Source organism: Vanacampus margaritifer, chromosome 12 (genome assembly GCF_051991255.1).
Source record: "Vanacampus margaritifer isolate UIUO_Vmar chromosome 12, RoL_Vmar_1.0, whole genome shotgun sequence".
Taxonomy (NCBI): domain Eukaryota; kingdom Metazoa; phylum Chordata; class Actinopteri; order Syngnathiformes; family Syngnathidae; genus Vanacampus; species Vanacampus margaritifer.
Genome location: NC_135443.1, coordinates 5068098 through 5086989, shown reverse-complemented (window position 1 = coordinate 5086989; position 18892 = coordinate 5068098). Strand labels below are relative to the sequence as shown.

The window sequence follows — 18892 nt, the reverse complement described above, 5'->3', positions numbered from 1 at the left end:
TTCTAAGTTGGAAAGTCACCAACTTATTTTATGTTAAGTCTTGAAAGTTCACCAAGATATATTTTACATGCTTAACGTTTGGCGCTGACCCACTTTTGGGCTCTTTAATGATTCACTGATCCGGACTTCTTGATGAATCTTGACAAACCTCAGCAGGCTGGCAGCAGTCAATTCAATTCATTGCTTTTTATATAGTGGGGAATAAAAGAGAAAAGTTATATCGAGGCCATTTTCATATTGAGCAGGCTTAGTTAGGACCATGCATGCTACTTACACATTAAAATGGACCCAATAGATCCTCAAAGGAGGAAACACAATAGGGAGGATTTTCTTAACATCTTAAAAGGGCTGTTTGCAGTTTTCAAGAAAAAAAAAGAAAGTCTTGTCGTATTTGTTTGTTAAAACTGTCTGACAATAGCAGATTATTAAAATGATACATAGAAAAATAAGTTTTTTTAGTTTTTTTTTTTTTTTTTAATTAGGTTTTCAAGGAATCACAGTGCCCGAAGAAAAACAACCAATTTATAGACAGGATGCCACAACCTCATGTCAAGGCCCATTGAATGTCAAAGTGAGTGTGTTTTCAAATATAAAAATCCATCATGAGTTGATTTGGTGCAAAAATCTATTGAAAACTTGCCTTAGGGCTGGTTGTTGTTGTTTACCCTATTATTTGACTCTCCAACATGTCCATCCGACATTTTACGTCTTTTAAATGTCAGAAAATAATCAAAAGCCCAGTAGGTCTCCTCCTCCCGATAAGCTTGCTTAAAAGCAATTCAAGCTGTACTTTCTAGAAACAATGTCGACAAATCAAAACCACGACATCCATAGAACATAAGACATACTGCAGGTTCCAGTTCCTCGTCTAAGGACTTTAAAGCGCACGTTTGCACAAATAAGATGATAATTTATTGGTGTTGCTGCGAATGTTCATGCGTTTGATCATCTGGCATTCAGGGTAAGTCGTATGTAAGCCAAGGCCCACGATGCGTCCTGCAAATATAACTTTGCATGTATAGACAAATACAAACATGCGTCTTTGCGTGCCTTTCCATTCATCTCATGTTACTTATTGTTTCTCTCTCCTTTTGCAGGATTTGCTCTAATCCAAACACACTCTCTCTCTGCGCATATATCATCTCCAAGAACCCATTTGAACTGTTGCAAAAGCAATTACAAAATCTAAAAACAACAATCTCCTCCACTCAACTCACACAAAAGCAGATGAAGCGCAATTGCTGCGATGATTCTCCAGAAACGACTTGTAATTATTATAGTAAATCTTTTCAGCATTATCAACTTGAGAGCCACGACGCAAGGCCTCCAATTTGAGCCGTCAACCTGACATTGTCGACACAGAAATATACTATATTTCGTTTTGAATCACTCAACTATACTGGGCGGGTATATTGGAACACATTAACACGTGTCCACAAGGGTACAGACCTCTTCATTTGAAAAGCCAGGAATAAAAATCCACAGCATTTTGAAGGAGAAGAAACTTTCCGGAGCTTCACTAGAGGGAAGGTTGCAATAAAAGACTGATAAAATATTCATCACAGTTAAATCAGAGTAAAGGAAAATGAAAATTAAGATGCTATTTCTCTTAGACACAATGGAGCTCAGTTTGGCAAGTATATGAAATGACTTTTTTTTTTCTCTATTTAGTATTTGTTTACGCCATATGAGGAACGCCGCAGTATTCATGCCAGGCAAGTGTTTGGTAATGTAGCTTTGGATTTAAACAGCACACACAGGTTTTTATTAATTCATTCACTGCCATTGACGGCTATAGACGTCAAAAATTTATTTGAACTATTTGTATTAGTTTAACATTTTTTCCCATTTTTGTTAACAAGAGTATGAAAACCTAAACATTTTTTCATTGTACATTTAGAATAGATATAAAATTTGTGATTAATCGTGAGTTAACTAGTGAAGTCATGCGATTAATTATTATAAAAAATTGTTAGCGTCTGACGCCCCTAATTTTTAATAATCTTTTCTTTTTCTTTTTTTTTTTAAAAAAAGAGAAGATTATTAAAAACAAAAAATAAAAATAAAATAACTTTTTTTTTTTTAAAGAAGAAGAAACGATTATTAAAAATTAGGGGCATCAGGCGATTAAATTTTTTCATTATTTATTGCATGACTTCACTAGTTAACTCACGATTAATCACAAATTTTATATCTGTTCTAAATGTACAATATTTTTTTTCTAGGTTTTCATACTCTTGTTAACAAAAGTGTGAAAAAAATGTTAAACTAATAGAAATAGTTTTAATGACCCTAGCGAGATATAAAAGATGGATGGATGAATCGGCAAGGGTTTATCTTACTCTGTTCATGGAGACATGGCCTTCAATATACAAACAAAAGGAAATTCAAGCAGGTGAAATCTTATTATATTCAAACACACAAGCTTGGCTTTTTAAATCAATGCTGACATGTTTTTGCTTGCAGGGCTGAAGTCTATCCTCCTCCCCGCCTCCAAAATGAGATGAGCCGTATGAAAACAGCGTGGGCCTCAGCGGACGACCCGACCGCCGGAGTGAGGCGACCAGCGCTGCTCAGCGACCCGAGCAGCAAAACAGCGGAGCAGACGGCGGTGCCGGCACAGCTCGATCAAACAGCTTGAGGGCTAAAAGGCCAAGACGCGGCACACAAATTGACTTGGGGTGCGAGGGAGACCACCGCCCTTCCCAGTCGGCTAACCTTCACAGTTTATAGACTGGCAGGGAGGTGTTTTTGGAGGCGTGCCACAGTCATTAAAAATCTAGTCACTGTTTATATACCTTGTTAGCGCGTTTGAGACCTGCGCCTGATGAGGCAAAGGCTGGGCTCACCTTTGCAGAGGTGGCAAAAGTACTCACATTCTGTACTTAAGTAAAAAAAAAAAAATAAAGGTAAATGGACTGCTTTTTTTATAGCGCTTTATCGACACCATATGGTTCCCAAAGCCTCACATTCACACACTCATAAAACAATGGTGCCTATCGAGGACCAAAACTGCCCAAAATAAAAATAAATAAATGACTAAATAAATAAATGAAGTGAAAATAAAAAAGGATCTAAAAATATATATAATTTGACTGCCTGGTCCTCTGTCACCTCGACTTGTTGTCGAGCAACTCAAGTTGCAAGTTGTGGTGACAGTGGACAAGATAGTCGTCCATTGTTGGAGCTCTCCAATGCAAGCCGGCGTGACTTCCTTGTTTGGCAGAGTCCAACCCAAGACACGCTTAGGACCGCCCCCTCATTTGAATAACATTTCGTCCTGGCAGAGCATCTGCAGCATGAAATAAATAAATCACAAATCTGTTTAAAACTGTGGGGGGAAACAGCTTGTTTGCAACATGGCCTTGCCTGATCTCTTATACTCTGCTGCCACCTGCTGGTCGTTTGTGTAATAACTACCTTTTTTTTTCAACCATTCTTTGCAGTTGAGAGGCTGCATCAAAGCCTCCTGTATGCTTTAGCATAAATTAAAAAAAACAACAACAAAAAAAAAAACCATTAAAAACGTATAAATATGTCTTTGGGACATTTAAAACATTTAAAATAGAATGTATTTATAAGTTTTTGGGCGCAAACTGAGTTTACCAGTCACATTCAAACCCATGTTAAATGGGTCTCAGCACATACTGGCCACCGTTTAACGTGCCTCTGATTAAAGTTCAGATGTTCTTTTCCAGCCTCTTTTTTTTTTTTTTCAAGCAGACCTGGAGGTGTTTCACAAACACTGACTGGAGTTTGGAACTGTTTGCAATTCCCTCCATTTTGTCTAAAGCATGATGTTATACAATCATGTTTAACTGTAAGTATAGTGTTTTTTTGGTGGTCAACAGTAAATAGTGTCCCTGTTTTTATTGTCTTACATTGTGGTGGCAGAAGAAGAAAAAAAAAAAGACTTAACATGTTGCATGTTTTCATTTAGGCGCTAGCTAGCATTGGCTGAAATTTTTTAAAGATACCAAAAAATTATTTCATAGCTTTGCTCATGTTCTGATCTGAGAAAAAATAAACAGAAAAATACTCGTTTAAAGTACAGATATAGCTGAAAAAAATTGACTAGAGTACAGTAATTTCGCGCCTTTGCACTATGTGTGAGTATGAGTGACTTCCACACTTATTACACTCCTGACCACTGATTGAACACCCCCTAACACTACTTTTTCTTTCTTTCTTTTTTTTTACTGCACAGCCACAGGCATTTCTTGTACCAGTAGATTATTTACTGCCACTCAGAGGGCTGTGCTTTACATAACATTAAACTGAAGCAATATGGAAACGGCCTTTTCCCCACCTCCCTTATTTTAAGAGCGTGGGAGCGGTCCATGCACAATTAATCTCATAAATCTAACAAGCTTACGATCTTTTTATTTTAACGACGCATGATGTGGAATTAATGGTCCGGTGCACTTAAAGAAAAATGTTTACACGTGCGTGCACTAATTAGCGACGGAGCAATTTGCAATGCACACTTGCGGCGATGCGTTTAAAAAACGTCAGCCGGGCGCACGGCCGCCACAATGCGGGAGAAAATAAAGCGCTAATGTGCTCGCGCAGACATCTAAATAAGACCTGCCGAGAGAACATAATCTTCCCCTGCCACGTTGCCTCATATATTGTGATGCCTTCGCCTTGTTTGTTTTGTGTTCGGCTGCCTGCTTTCAAAAGGGAAATGATGGCGATATTTTCTCGTCAAGCGTAATGGCCTCCCATTTGGAAATCTTAAAAGTCTGCAAGAGGGCCACGCGGTGCATTCAGATAAGCTCCAGGCTCGAGCCGGCTTTATTCTTCAAGACAAAACACTTTTCACGCAACACAAGTGAAAAACAAATAGAGTATTGATGAAACCTCGACCACCAAACAATGAGGAAAGACACATTGCGCATTTAAAACGGTCCCCCAGTGTATTAATAAGTCTGTGCCGTGTTTTTTTGTCTCAATAGCACAAAGAACAAGAATTATTGTACACTTTAAACCCTATTTCTCGTCTTGCTGAAGTTAGCTCATTTTAAAGGGGTCCGTGCCAGTGTTTGATCGTATCCATTGCCACATATAACATAATCCTGGACCAATGGCGAGGTCGACTTTGGTTACCATGACGACCAGGGAATACTAGCAAGAGCAGAGTGATGAAAAAAGTAAAGTAGGTAAGGTAAGCAAGTAAGGTAAAAAAATTAATAAAATAAAAAGTTCCCATTGAGACAATTCATACACACTTAAAACCGTTGGTTCAAGAGTAACCCAAATAAGGGTAAAAAATGGACCGATCCTATAGATGGGTCGATTTGACCTAACTGAATCACAAAATGGGTATTTCAGCATAAAAAAACTCAAATATTGGTCAGCTCCATTACTCGACTAAAAATTTGGGTCATTTTGTATAAAACAACCCAGAAAGTTGGGTCAAATTGACTCATAAAGTGGATCAATCCATAATTGGGTTACTTTTGACCCATCTGTTTTTAGAGTGTACACTTAACTACACTGTGTGTATGTTGGTGCACAGGCGCATACAAAATATTTACAGTGGATATAAAAAGTCTACACATCCTGTTCAAATGTTTTTTGTAAACTTTTTTTTTTAACCACTAATGTGACGTAGGTCAAGTGTACACTCTAAAAACAGTTGGGTCAAAAGTAACCCAATAATGGATAAAAAATTAACCGATCCACTTTATTGGTCAATCTGACCCAACTTTCTCGGTTGTTTTATACAAAATGACCCAAATTTTTGACCCAAGTTAAGAATCTGACCAATATTTATGAGTTGTTTTATGCTGAAAGACCCATTTTGTGACTCAAAGTTTTTAGAGTGTAAGAAAAAATAAACAACTGTGCTAAAGTGGTTGCACAAGTGTGCACACCTTTTATAATTGCGACGTGTGATATTTTCACAGGTCAAGTTTAATGGGAGTCAGCACACACCTGTCACCATTTTTAAAAGCCTCAGATTAATTTCGGCTGTTCTAGTAGGCTTTTCTGGACATTTCTTCTGTCCAATTTAGGAGATGTTGTTATATTTCAATGAAACCAAGGTTGAATCTGGCATTTGGATGGGGGTGTGTAGACTTTTATCTATTGCACTTGGTTGTTTACTTTCATTGTAAATGGGAGATCAGGGCCTACATAGACCCAACTAATTACATACAAGCCACTTAAATGTCAATTTTTCCATAATATGCCTACTTTAAGCAAGATGCCTGTGTAAAATATGAAGATATTGTACGGCCATAGCACTACGAAGTCCCCAGCCAATCAGCGTCCGGCTTGCCCCTTGTGCTCTCCCAAGTGCATTTTGTGTGATTAATCCATTTTGGATGTTTTCCTGAAAAGAAAAGGAAGCGAGTCATAAGATTAAATGGCTTCTCGACCTCCTGAGCCACCTAGATGGGTTTACCCCCACAGATGAAACCACTACAATTCCAATTTGACCAACCCACAGCCTAATTGCTGCCAGAAAATGGAACAAACCCAACTGAGGATTGCTTTCTGATCATTTGGCTCTCTTTGATGACAGTAGTGGCAGTATACATTTTATCCCCTCGGTTGCGTCTGCGGGAAAAGACAATGAAGGTAGGAGAGTTGTAAGAGTATTAAGTGCTAAAATAGGAGAACAATTATGAGAAAAAAAACTCTGAATATTTTTTCACATATACAAGGGGAAAGATGTTATATTTAGATTATTTTTTTTTTAAGTATTTATTTTTTTTTGTGGTAAATACTGCAATAATGCAGTTGTAATATAAGGATTTTTTTTTGTTTGTCTTTTATATTATAAGAACAAAGTCACAATGTCATAAGAGGAAAATAATTAATTAAATAATTTCTTCCAGTGTGGCCCTAATATTTCCAAAAGAGTCCCGGCTTGATGAAATCCACTAGTCACGTCAATGGGATGACCAAGTTTGTCGCAGCCGCTTTCGGAGGATGAGAGGAGGGAATCCATTAATTGAACTTGGTGAAGCAATTATGAAATATGCATGCGGAACTTATTGCGTCAGTGGGATAAAAGTCTATTATTGTCCTGGCTGCTGGTTTTAGCATTGATGTTCTAATTGGTGATTTTCGGCTCTCCTTTTGCGAGGGGGCGGTGGCGGAAATATACTGAGAAAGTTTCTAGGACATCTCTCAATGAATGTTCAATCCGAAGCTGGTCACGTACCCAAATGTGCACACACACACACACACACACACACACACACATATAAATATTTTTTGCACTTCAGAGGACATACAGCATGTTGATTTCAATTCTTGTCTGGGCCCAAAAGTAAACGCACCTTGTTTTACAACAAACCCTCGCTACAAAATGACGATTTATGTCATATAAAGTGGACTTTTTGTCCTGAAAAAGGAGGTGAGTCCCCGCGATGCGCCTGTGTAAACACTTTAATGTCCCCGCTGCAAAAGGAATAGCTGCAGCGAGCACACGCAAGCAGAGTTAGTGAAATGGAATCAAAAGAGGGAGCTCAGCGACGCCGTTGATTAAACATTAAGGAAGAGATATAATGCCATTTTGCCATTGCGAGTTATCCCGGCCTTTTGTGCTATCATTTCATCTCTGCCCTTGAACTCAAAATGCGTGGCTGTCTGACAGGATGGGAGGAATAATGATAATGAATTATGTATATGTCGCAACTTGAATTTGTCTTCATTCAAACTTTGGCAAAGTTGAGCTGGAGGACCCGTGAGTGTTGTCATGCACCTGACAGGAAAGCCTGCCACTTGTTAAATGGGCTAACGCGTGAGCCTCGGTGTCAAGTTTACAATGTACAAGACACTGATCCTGCTCAACGGTACCGACATACTGCTAATTGTGACCGAATTTGAGCATTTTCACCCACCTTCGAAAAAAAGCCAATTTAATTGTCTGTGAAAGAATAACCTGAGTGATTATCCTGTGGCTTGAGGTGTGTTAAGACAGTTGCGTGGTATTCAGCCAGTGATCAGAGGTGGCTAGAGTAGCCACAAATTAGGGCTGATCGATTATGAAGAAACTACTGTATTCATTTTGATTATATTGATAATAATTGAAATCACTGTTGGGATAATCATTTCTTTTTCGGTAGAAAACAAGAAAATGTTAAAAAAACAGACACTACAGAATAATGATGCAAGTTCCTTTTGGATGAAACAAAATGTATTAAATTTGTTATTTTAAGATAAAATAAAAAGGTGCAAATGTATAAATTAAAATTTCTTTTTTTTTTAACAATTACCCTGATTTTGTAATTGTGTAATGTAATAATTGAAATTGTAGTTGAATTTCGGTTAATTGCACAGCCCTACCACAAATAAGATAGACGGTAGTTTAGAAATAATGAATTATTAAGTTTGAAAAATACTAATTCACGTGCTTGTACTCTTGTGAGTGATCTTCAAAGTCCGGTAGTTTACCACAAACCTGCTTCGTTCGAATGAAAAAAGTCAAGCGCTTTAACTGCTAGAAGGAAAAGTTAGAAAATGTAATGTGAGAAATGAGCATTTTGCTTCCGATGAAGGTGAGGTGATGTCAAAAGGGCACGAAATGACAAAACAACAAGGATACGATGTTTGTGACTAAAACCTATGCTCAGCAGAACAAAGAATTTGATCCTTGCCGAAATGTCTGCTTTATACCTTCGTGTGCTGAATAACAACAAACTTGCTCTTTTGTATTCTGTGTATTCACTACGCTCAAAGCACAGAGACTTTAAGAAAACTCGCAATTATCGGAACTCGATTTTCTGGGGTGGGAGGTGGGGAGCACACAGCAATACTCATTTCAACCACCAACTGTTTTATGGAAAATCCGTCACATTATATGTTCTATTTTTTGGGCATGAAAACCGCTTCAGTTTTCATGTCCAATCATTTTGAAGGAAGCAGGAACCTAACGGGAAACTATTTTCGTCACAAACCTGGTGTACGTAGTCCCTAAAACTCAAGTAAAAAGTAGTCGGTCTATATGCATGGCTCAACCTTTTTTTGTTGGTCTGTCTGTGTTTTAAAAGTGATCCTGGCACATTTGAATATTCTATTTTACAACAGTGATCCCGCTCTCGCAATCACTCTTTGCAGTGCAGCTACGTACTTATAGACGTTTTTTTTTTTTATGGATGCATTTTCATTTCTGCCAGACAGTAAAAAGAGCTTGCGTGGTGCAAGATGAAAAGTCTGCAGAAGGCGCCGCGGCAGCATACATCCACAGAGAGGACACCCGAGCGGTGTCCTATTGATCGCTATTATCTTAAATTCATCTGGGTCGCCATACTAGTTACCATATATGCTAATCTGAGGTCAAGCGTGTCTTTTTCTATCCATATGAATGATGTCTAAACTGCAAGCCGGATGCACTCGGAATAATGCAGAAGGGAAAACTGTACCTTGGAACTTAAAACTGAAAAAAATATTCTATTTGACTTCATTTAGGCTATATGCGAATGTTACGTGAATTGTAATATTGAAATTGGTGGTATGGTCCAAAAAACAAAAACAAAAAAACACTGTAAAAAAAAAATGAAGAAGTTTTTATAGGAGAAAAACTGGCAGCAGTGGTTGCCAGAAAAATTCTGTAAAAAATGAAAACAACTTTACAGAAGCACTTTTACACAATGTACAATAAAAAAAATCGCCACATAGATCTTCCATACAGTCACACTGCGGTGGGTTCGAAACAACAACATCAGGGTTGAAAGACGACCATTCTACCACTGAGCCACGCCACCCTGTTGGTGTGAAGTTATCGGTAAGAGACTGTTGAATCTACAAGTTTAAAAAGTACAGTTTTATGATATATAATATACAAGTTGTTCTGTAAAGTTGTTTATATTTGCACTTTTTTTTTCTTTTTTAATAGAATTATTCTGGTAAGCACAGCTGCCAGTTTTTTTCCCCCTGTAAAACAACTGAATTTTTATTAAAGTGTACTGAAAATTTAATAATTAGGTCTACAGTATATGAAATTTAAAAGAACAAAATAAATTTAGTTTAACCTTTATTTTCACATGATTTTAGTGTATATCTAAATATTCTTATCTGTAATATGATTTTGTAAAATGCAAGTTTCTTTAAGGCATAAACAAAATGTACCAAAGAACCTACTGTCAAAAAAAGTGTTCTTCTAACACTGCTATGATGTATTTTTTTTTGTTTTACAATTTATTTGTGTTTAAATTGCAGACATTTGTGAATTCTACAAAAAAAAAAAAGTGATTTTCTTACTGTCAAATCAACATTTGTGTTTGGTTTAGAGTTTTACAAGGTAATGTAAATTATACATTCATTGCTTTTGTATTTACAGTTTTTTCTGACACAATTCTACAGACATTTTTTTTTTACAGTGAAGTTCTAATGTAGCTCGACCTTGATACATGATTGCAGATGACTGCAGAAAGCATGTGTGTGATGTTCACGTATAAATGCTGATGTCTTAACGTACACTGTGTCTGTATAATATAATTGCTGCTGTTTTTGGTTCGCAACATTTCAAATGGTTTCAGAAGTTAGGACACTACACTTTGTTTTCATCATTGCCTTCTGTGGATGACTCACCCGGTGACTAATTGTGACATAGAGACACATCCGCTATATGAGGAAATATGTTAGTTGATAAAAGTAGTCATTACCCAGAAGCTATCATTTTAGAGATGTATATGACGAGCGTAATAAACGGATGTTTTTAAGAGACATTTCTCAACAGATATTCTTAGCCAGGCATTCTTGGATTTGACAGACGACCACATAGCGATATCTTGTCACAAGTCAAATGAACTTTGAAAGGTGTTTACTATGGGATGTTTGTTAATTGAGCTTTTTCTTCTTCTTTTTTTAATACTACGGATATTTAACACACTTGTTGTGTATTCAATCAGTGTGCTGTGTGTGTGTGTGTCTTGAATGGATGTTCAGGCTGAAGCCCCCCCCCACACACACACACACACTCACACAATATGGAGCCTAATTAGCATAAGCAGCAACACTTTGACCTTCCAAACTCCAAATGAGCATTAGTGTCAAGATTAAAATGTCTGTTGGCGTACGTTTATTTGCGTGTATCGTTTACCCGGGATACGTTTTACAAATTAAATCCAGGAGGGCATGTCCACGCTTCCGTGTACAAATAAAATTAACTTTGCTTGCGCTTCCCATGAAATAATTAACATACGTTTAATTTGTCGTTTCATATCTACAGTACTGTACACAAGGCTGTTTCTTTTTTTTTCCCTTCAAACCAGGTTTACACTACAAACCTACAAAACAAGTCCATTTTCTGCCTCATCAAGGCTGTGTGGGTGAGTCGCATCCACTTTGATTGACAATGCCTCGCCGACAAAGCGCAGAGCCAAGAAGCGAGATTCAAAACATTGCAAAAAATCTTAATTGTTCCTTACAAGTTTGACATCCTATCCTACACTCTGCAAAAATAAATCTAATAAGGCTATAGTTAAACCTTCAAAGCACAATTTCAAGATGTCAAGAATGAATTCAACTAAGATGCCCTCACGTGCAAAAATTCATTGAACTCATTGTGCATAAATTGTCAAGCGAGACGTCTACAAATGAATAAAATCCATGAAAATGAAATTTCAGAGCAGTGATCATGACACAATTATGTGGATTTGAAAGTGCTACATATACGCGCACACACCTCTGTACTGTGTGATCAGTGCAATATTGCCAGTAAAAAAAGAGGCAACAAATGTATATTGGAAAGTTAAGTGACCAACCAATCACGGCTCAGCTTCAGAAAAGAGGCGAGCCGTGATTGGTCATTACTGTGATGTCATTCTTAGTCAACAGCAAGTGACAAAATGGCCACCCCCTGAGATGGATGGTGGTTTTTGCCATTTAAACTCATATTACACAAATGCAATAAATAATCAAATATACTGTATTTAGACTGGACTAGACTAGATTTTCGGGCTGACTTCCCCTTTAAGAGGCGGTGCCTGTGACATGGGAGAGTCAGCATGTGAATGTCTGGGTGAGAGCTGTGGCTGACAGCAGCTTCTGTCTGAGTGTGCTGTACTGTTTTGCCGGCATTTAGTAAACAGCTGAGGAGTGCATTGGCGACTGTGGCTCTCCTTTCCCACATACGAGGGCATTATAGTAAGTACAAATACAGCAAAAATTATATATACTGTATTATAGTGCGGGAACTAGGGCTGGGATCAATAAAAAAAAATAAAAAAATCAATATCGAATCAATTTTCCTTTTTGAACCTGACATCAATTCATAAAACCATGAATCAATTTTTTAGATATCACTTTTTAATTTTAAAGGCCAATTTTTTTGTATCTTACTGTTTACTTGAAATTTACTGTTGACATGAATTTAAAAGTATTTTCTTACATTTATGAAAGACCTGTCAACTGACCTTTTGCACTTTAAGACAATTCAGAATCTTTTTTTATTTATATTTTCAATGATTGAATTTGACTTGTAAAAATATTTTCATCTCATCTTTGCTAATGTCAATGTTTGTGTAACACTTAAGTGATTATAATACGTGTTACTTTCATTAATAAACTCAATCATTTAACCAGTTACTGCCTTCACGGAATTTAATGTTTGTGGAGTTTTTAATCATGCCCTTGAAGAATTGATCTTCCATAGTTAATCAATATCGAATTGAATCGAATTTACATCGATTAAGGAGAATTGAAACGATTCCTAGCTTTAGCGGGAACAGTGTATGTATTTCTTCATATTTTTTGACATATTAAGTAATATTCACACTTAAAAAAAAAAACACAATTACTTTGAAATTGTCCAATTACGAGCATGCAAAAATAAGTGACCTTGACATCAGCGCATCATTAGATATTCCATAGATGTTTATTCAATCATGCGGAACACCAAGCGAGGCGTAATATTTTAAAAAGCAACGCCTCGTCCTCACCATGGAAATATCTTCTTATAACTCATAACGCCGCCGTTCATGCAACTGTTTTAATTCGCTTGTGCATAGGAAGCGCCTGTGGCTTGATGAAGTTTGCCCTCAACCTCAATTAAAAGCATAATCATGCCAATAGAACATACACAAGTCCTCGATTATATCAAGGCAGGATTTAATAGACTCCCAGCATGGGTGGGAGCGGTGGCTCAGTGTAATTTGTTACGAGACGGCACATGGAAGGGAACAGGGGGAGGAAAAAAAAAAAAAAAGGCTCTGGCTCAGATTTTGTTTTATTTTTTGCGCTCCCACCAAGCACCTCCTCTGTCCCCTGAGGTGTTGTTTGACCACTGTAATCACCCCGAGTGTGTGATCTTACAACTGTGTCATATAAATGGCGGGCAATATTTGTTTTTTTCCCCCAATCCATAATATATCAGGGATCTACAGTAAATCCTGCAGGCGTGTGCAGGAGAGCGATTGGGGGGGGGAGATGTAGAGGGGTAGGGGTGACTTGCTAATAGTGTGAGGAATAAAGGCTCAAAACAATGGGGAAGGAATGCGCACACACACACACAAATACAGTACACACAAACATACTAAGAGTAAAGGAGGCCGTGCACTGTGGCCCGCTTGCTTGAGAAGTGGTCATTCGAGAGTTTGCCGCTAAGGGGTGCGGTTTAAGCTGGGGTTTGATTGGCCCCTACTCGGTGCTATTTAGAGTCATCCGTCGCGCTTACCTGACTCCAAGGTCATCCTAAAGCACATTGGGCTCTTCTTTTCCCCTGAATGTACATTTATCATCTTTGTTCACCCAGCAGCACATGAGAGTGCTTCTCTCCTGCAGAGATGAGCAGCAACATGCTCTTACTTCCTGGTGCGGGTTTTATAGCAGGAAGCTGTTCACTAAAAATGCAAATGAATACAAAAAGCAGTCAGAGAAAGCAGAATTTATTTGGTACTTACAGCATAGGCTCATTACCAATGGAGAGTATGTGTGGTCAATAATTCCTATTGGATCTTGAGTCAGTTTTCTTATTATTATTGTTGGAATGCTGCTCATATTATTATTATGGCACTTTTTTTGCTGTGCAATAACTCCCGCATAATACATCTGATTTACACCGTTCAAATTTCAACTGGCTTCAGAAATTTACGAATATATCGTCTGATTCCACATTAGTTTTTGCACGATTTAACATGAAATGTCAACTTTTCATTTTCCATGGGGCTGACATTGAACTTTTTCTAAGTCCCACTTTCCTCGTCCACTTCCATACATACTGTCTGGTACTGCTCGGTGGCGCAGTTGGTAGAGTGCATTGTCCAGTAACCATGAGGTCGCAGGTTTAAATCCCACCTTTGACTGTACATTGCAAATATATCCATGGCCATTATATGTGTTATGCATGTATACCAACTGACTATCATATCAGGAAATGGATTATAATTTCACTGAAATTGTTAAATGCATGCTATCTTTCAGCATCAGATGACACTTTTCACAATAAATACGGCATTATCCATGATTTTGGACTAGTTAGGTCAGTGCTTAGAGCAATCGCGATTATTATTTCACTGAAATGATTTAAGAACATGCATTCAAATCTTACCATTCAGCTTTTCAGCGTTCCCACGCAATTTCTGCAGAAATGGGCACTTTCTCTAATTATTATTATTATTATTATTACTATTATATCAACCTTATTACTGATCATTTCCATCCGCCATGAAGCAGGTAACAAAATTATGGGTGATGTGGTGGCATGGTTGATCAGAATTATGATTTGAGAATTAGAATTGCCTTGCTATACACAAACAGAATTTAACCACAATCTATACTCTTGATAGAATCTATGCTACAATTAATTCATACCAGCAATCCCCATCTTTTCTTTTTTTTTTCACCAAATACCTGTTTCACATGAGGCAATATTTCTACAGAGTTGCATAGAAACAAACAAAAATAAAAAAATACAACTCAACATTATGCTGAATGTATTTGTTGTCCTCAGTTGGGATCTCGGCACTTGTTTCTCGTCGACAAGCTGGGGTAATGGAACACCTGAAGCGTATTACTTTTCCAGTCTACGGGCTCCAGGTGGCGAAGTGGAACTTGCCTACGATGCAGGCTGGCGTGGGTTCGCTTCCCCGCCATGTTTGTGTGTTTGTGTGAGTGTGTGCCAAACAAAAATAAAAAAAAACTTTTCCAGTCTACGCCATCATCGGAAAACATCCCATATCACAAAGAAAGGATGTCAAAAATGCAGGCAAGGATTTCACTTTTTGGGAGTGGCGATCTCTGGATATTTCCCTTTGATTTGAATCAGGCTTGTCTTGCTTGGTCTATATGTGCGGAAGCAGTTCTGAAAGCTTCATTTCCTCATTTGTTAGTCTGTTGCCACCTATTATGCAGATTGGGCTTGTTGCGTGAGAACAACCAGGAGTGATAAACAAATATTTTAAGTAGGACCTCCGTCGGTGTGTCTTCTTTTTCTTGGAAGTCGTTTGCTCTTCGTCTTCTGTCAAATCATTTTGGCAAGATGAGTGATTTCATATGTATGCCGATGATCATTAATTTTATTTATTTATTTCTCAGTTTCTTTGTGAGGCCTGGCACCAAATTAATAATTTTATTTATTTATTTATTTTTCAGCATCTCTGCGTGGCCTGGTGCCAAATTATTATTATGATTTAAAATGTATTTATTTATTTATTTTTCAGTTTATCTGTGTGGCCTGGTACCAAATCAATAATTGTATTCATTTATTTATTTATAATTAATTAATTTATTTATTTTTCAGTTTCTCTGTGTGATCTGGTACCAAATTAATAATTGTATTTATTTATTTTTCAGTTTCTCTGTGTGGCCCGGCACCAAATGCCCCACAGTGGATGGGGGACCTAAGGTCTATAATATATCATTTAATTTTAAAACAACCATACACATTGATCTCAAATGGACCAAATTCAAAGTGACATTTTCAACAGTATGTCTTGGCTATACTGCAGCACATTGACAATACAGTATGTGCATTCCATTGTGGAGGCGTACCTAATGATGTGCCCAGTTGAAAAAGATGTCAATTCCTTTCGGTCTAGTGTGAACGTACCTTTCATCTCTGTTCACCCCTGCAGCAGCAGGGGAGTGCTCGGGTATTGCGCAGTTGAGCACCAACACGTCCTCACTTCCACATACCAGCGGGAAGTCGTTCTGTACAAGAGCAGTCGGAGTGGAGGACGAAACAATGAGCACCTTTCAAATGAACAATGTTTACATGACTTAACAGATGTGTTTTGTTTTTGAAAAGTAGAGAAAACAAAGTGAAAATCCTCCCCCATTCATGCAGGCTGCTGTGATTCATATACCCGGTCTGATGATGGTGATTCATCTTTTCTCTCTTTAATCTCCTTTTTCATCATCATAAATTTCAATTTCAACATATGCAAGTAATGTCGCGCCACTGGATGCAGCAGCAATGTAAGAAAACTGTAAGAAACAAGTAGGGGTGTCAAAATGAGTGCGTTAATTTTGAGTTAATTTAATGTTCTTTTAATGCTTTTTTTTTTTTAACATGCAATTAATGACTGCCTCTTGCTTGGAAAGCCTGTACTGGAGGAATTCAAGTCGCATCAGACACATCCACATAAAAATTTTGAAGTAATAAAGTTAATAATAATGCATATATTTGTGGAGACTGGGGTCAAGTTGTATTTAACAATTTTAAAAATGTGCAGAATTTCACAAGTTACTTTTTTACTAAGATTAGGTAGCTCTTAATATGAAAAGAAAAATGCACTAAGCTGTCCCCAATGTTTTTATAGTCAGGAACCCAGTTGCTGCCAACAGGATCGAACAGATTCACCTCCAATGGGCACTAAAGGCTAATATTCGGATTCACTGCATGCCAGGGGACTAACGCTACAGGTGCTGTCCCCCCTGGCTGGGCGTGGGCGGGTCTGCCCCTCTGTTGGCTGCTGGGTGGCGGCTGCGTCTTGGTCGTTCCCTGGGTCTCGTGGTGGGTGCTGTGTTGCGGGGCTCTCCCTGGTGTCCGGGGCGGCGCCGCCCCGGCGCGGTCCGTCGCTCTGGGTCCGGCGACGCGGGTCGGGGCCTGTGGGCCGCCGGGGTGCCCCGTGGTTCCCTCTCCCCTCCCCCTTCCTCCCCCTTGCTTCCTCTCCCTCTTCACCTCTCCCCGCCCGTCCTCCGCCTCCCTGTCCCTTCTCCCTCGTCGCCCTTCCTCCTCCTCTCCCCCTCTCTCTGCGGCCCTGCTGCTGCCTCCTGCCCTTCCTGTCGTCTCCTTCCCCCGTCCCCTCCCCCTCCCCTGTCCGCCCTCCTCCCCCTCCCCTAGGCCGGGGGTTCCGTCCGTGGCCCGGGTCTCGGCGCTCCGGGAGCCGGGGGAGTGGGCGGGATTGGTGTTGTGCCCGCCCCGCTCCGGTGGGCCTCCGGGCACTTCGGGCGGGCCCCGGTATCCGGGGGGCAAGCCCCGCCGGGGTCCCGGTGGGGTGGGTGGGGGTTTTGGTGGGCGGGTGCGCCTCCCCCCCCCCGCCCGGTTGGGGGGGGCCCAGCTGGTCGCTCCTCTTAACTCACTGCACTAGTTTTGCACAATACATTTTAGGGCACATAACACACTTTGGGGGGGAGTGGGGTGGGGTGGAGACACCGTCTCCGCCCTGCAGCTCCCCTCCAAATTTTAATGCACCACACAACTGGGGGGGGGGGGGGGGCATCGGTTGGGGCGGCCGCGGTATGAAGCAGTGCTGCGGTCGCCTGTCCATGTGCACCCCCCCCCCCCCCATTAATTTATTTTAATGCACCACATACGCTCATTGACATGCCTGGGGGGCGGATGGATCGGAGCAGGGGGGGATATCATTTCCCTCTGCTCCGGTTCACCTGCCCCCAATTTTAATGCACCACACACACACACTTATGTATATACACTGGGTGGGGTCACACACACGGTTTAGGGGTAGAGTTCGCCAGTCGGCGAGCTGGCGAACTTAGTAACAGGGTTAGTTTTTCACTTTGATCGTTGGGGTGACGACCGGGGCCTCTCCCCGCTGGGCCTGGGGTTCGGGGATGCCGCCCGTCCTCCGGTGCCCCCATCTCCCCTTCTGCCCCTGGTGTTCCGTCCCTCCGCGTGGTGGGGTGGGCGCGGGTGCCCTCTCCGCTCCGCTGCCCGGCCCCCTCTTCGGCGCGGATGCCTGGGTGCGGTGTGTCCCCGGGGTCTGGGGTCGGGGGCTGGGGGGCTGTCGGTTGGTGGGGGTGGGGGCGGGGGGCGGGGGCGGCTTGGTTGGTGGGGGGGTGGTGGTGGGGGTGCCGGGGTGGGGGGTGCTGGGGTGGGGGGGGTGTCTGGGGATTTGGGGACCTGGGGGCGGTTGGGGCTGGGTTGGGGTGGGTGGCGGGGGTGGGGGGCGGGGGGGTCGCGGGGGGAGCGGGGGTTGTGGGCCGGTGGGGTGCCTGGTGGGCCTGCAGTGCCCCGTCCTGCTGCGTTGGGTTGGGGGCGCGGGCCGCGTTGGGGTGGGGGGCGCTCCTGCTCCGGGGTTTGCTCTCCGGCCGGTGGCCCCTGCGGGGCCCGGGGGTCGTCCTTTGGCGCGGCCGCGGCCTGGGGGGCCCTGAGGTGTTGCGCTTGCTCTGTCCTGGCGGAGGTCGACGGCTCCCCTCTTTGGTGGAGATTTTCATGCATGCTAGATCCACCACACCAGCATCTATCGAGACCCAGACACAATTTGTTTCTCCCTCAGGTCATTGATTCGGTGGAGGCTGGTGTCTGTGGATCTCACTCTGCTTCGTCTGTCCTTTCTACCTTTCCTCAGTTTCTCCTTTGGGCCCTTGAGGTTTCCCTGATTTGTTGGAGTTGGGATGTCTTTGGGGTTGGTGAAGGTTAGTGGCCCGGTGGGTGGTGTCTGGTCGGTGCTGGGCTTCGCTTTTCTTTCTTTTCTTTGGTCCCCCTTTGGGTCTCCTGGCGGCCCCACGACTCTGGCTGGATTTTGAAGTG

General features: G+C 40.9%; 1 protein-coding gene across 2 annotated transcripts in view; it reads right to left on the bottom strand.

Annotated features, from left to right (window-relative positions):
• LOC144061253 (E3 ubiquitin-protein ligase NEURL1-like) overlaps positions 1-18892 on the bottom strand; it is an 81387-nt gene that overhangs the window by 46036 nt on the left and 16459 nt on the right. For both annotated transcript variants that reach the window (XM_077581528.1, XM_077581529.1), the window contains 2 exons: positions 16007-16107; positions 13634-13799 (listed from right to left, as the gene is read on the bottom strand). In XM_077581528.1, coding sequence (XP_077437654.1) covers positions 13634-13697 — 64 coding nt within the window. In that variant the 5' untranslated portion in view covers positions 13698-13799; positions 16007-16107. The remainder of the gene's footprint in view (positions 1-13633; positions 13800-16006; positions 16108-18892) is intronic.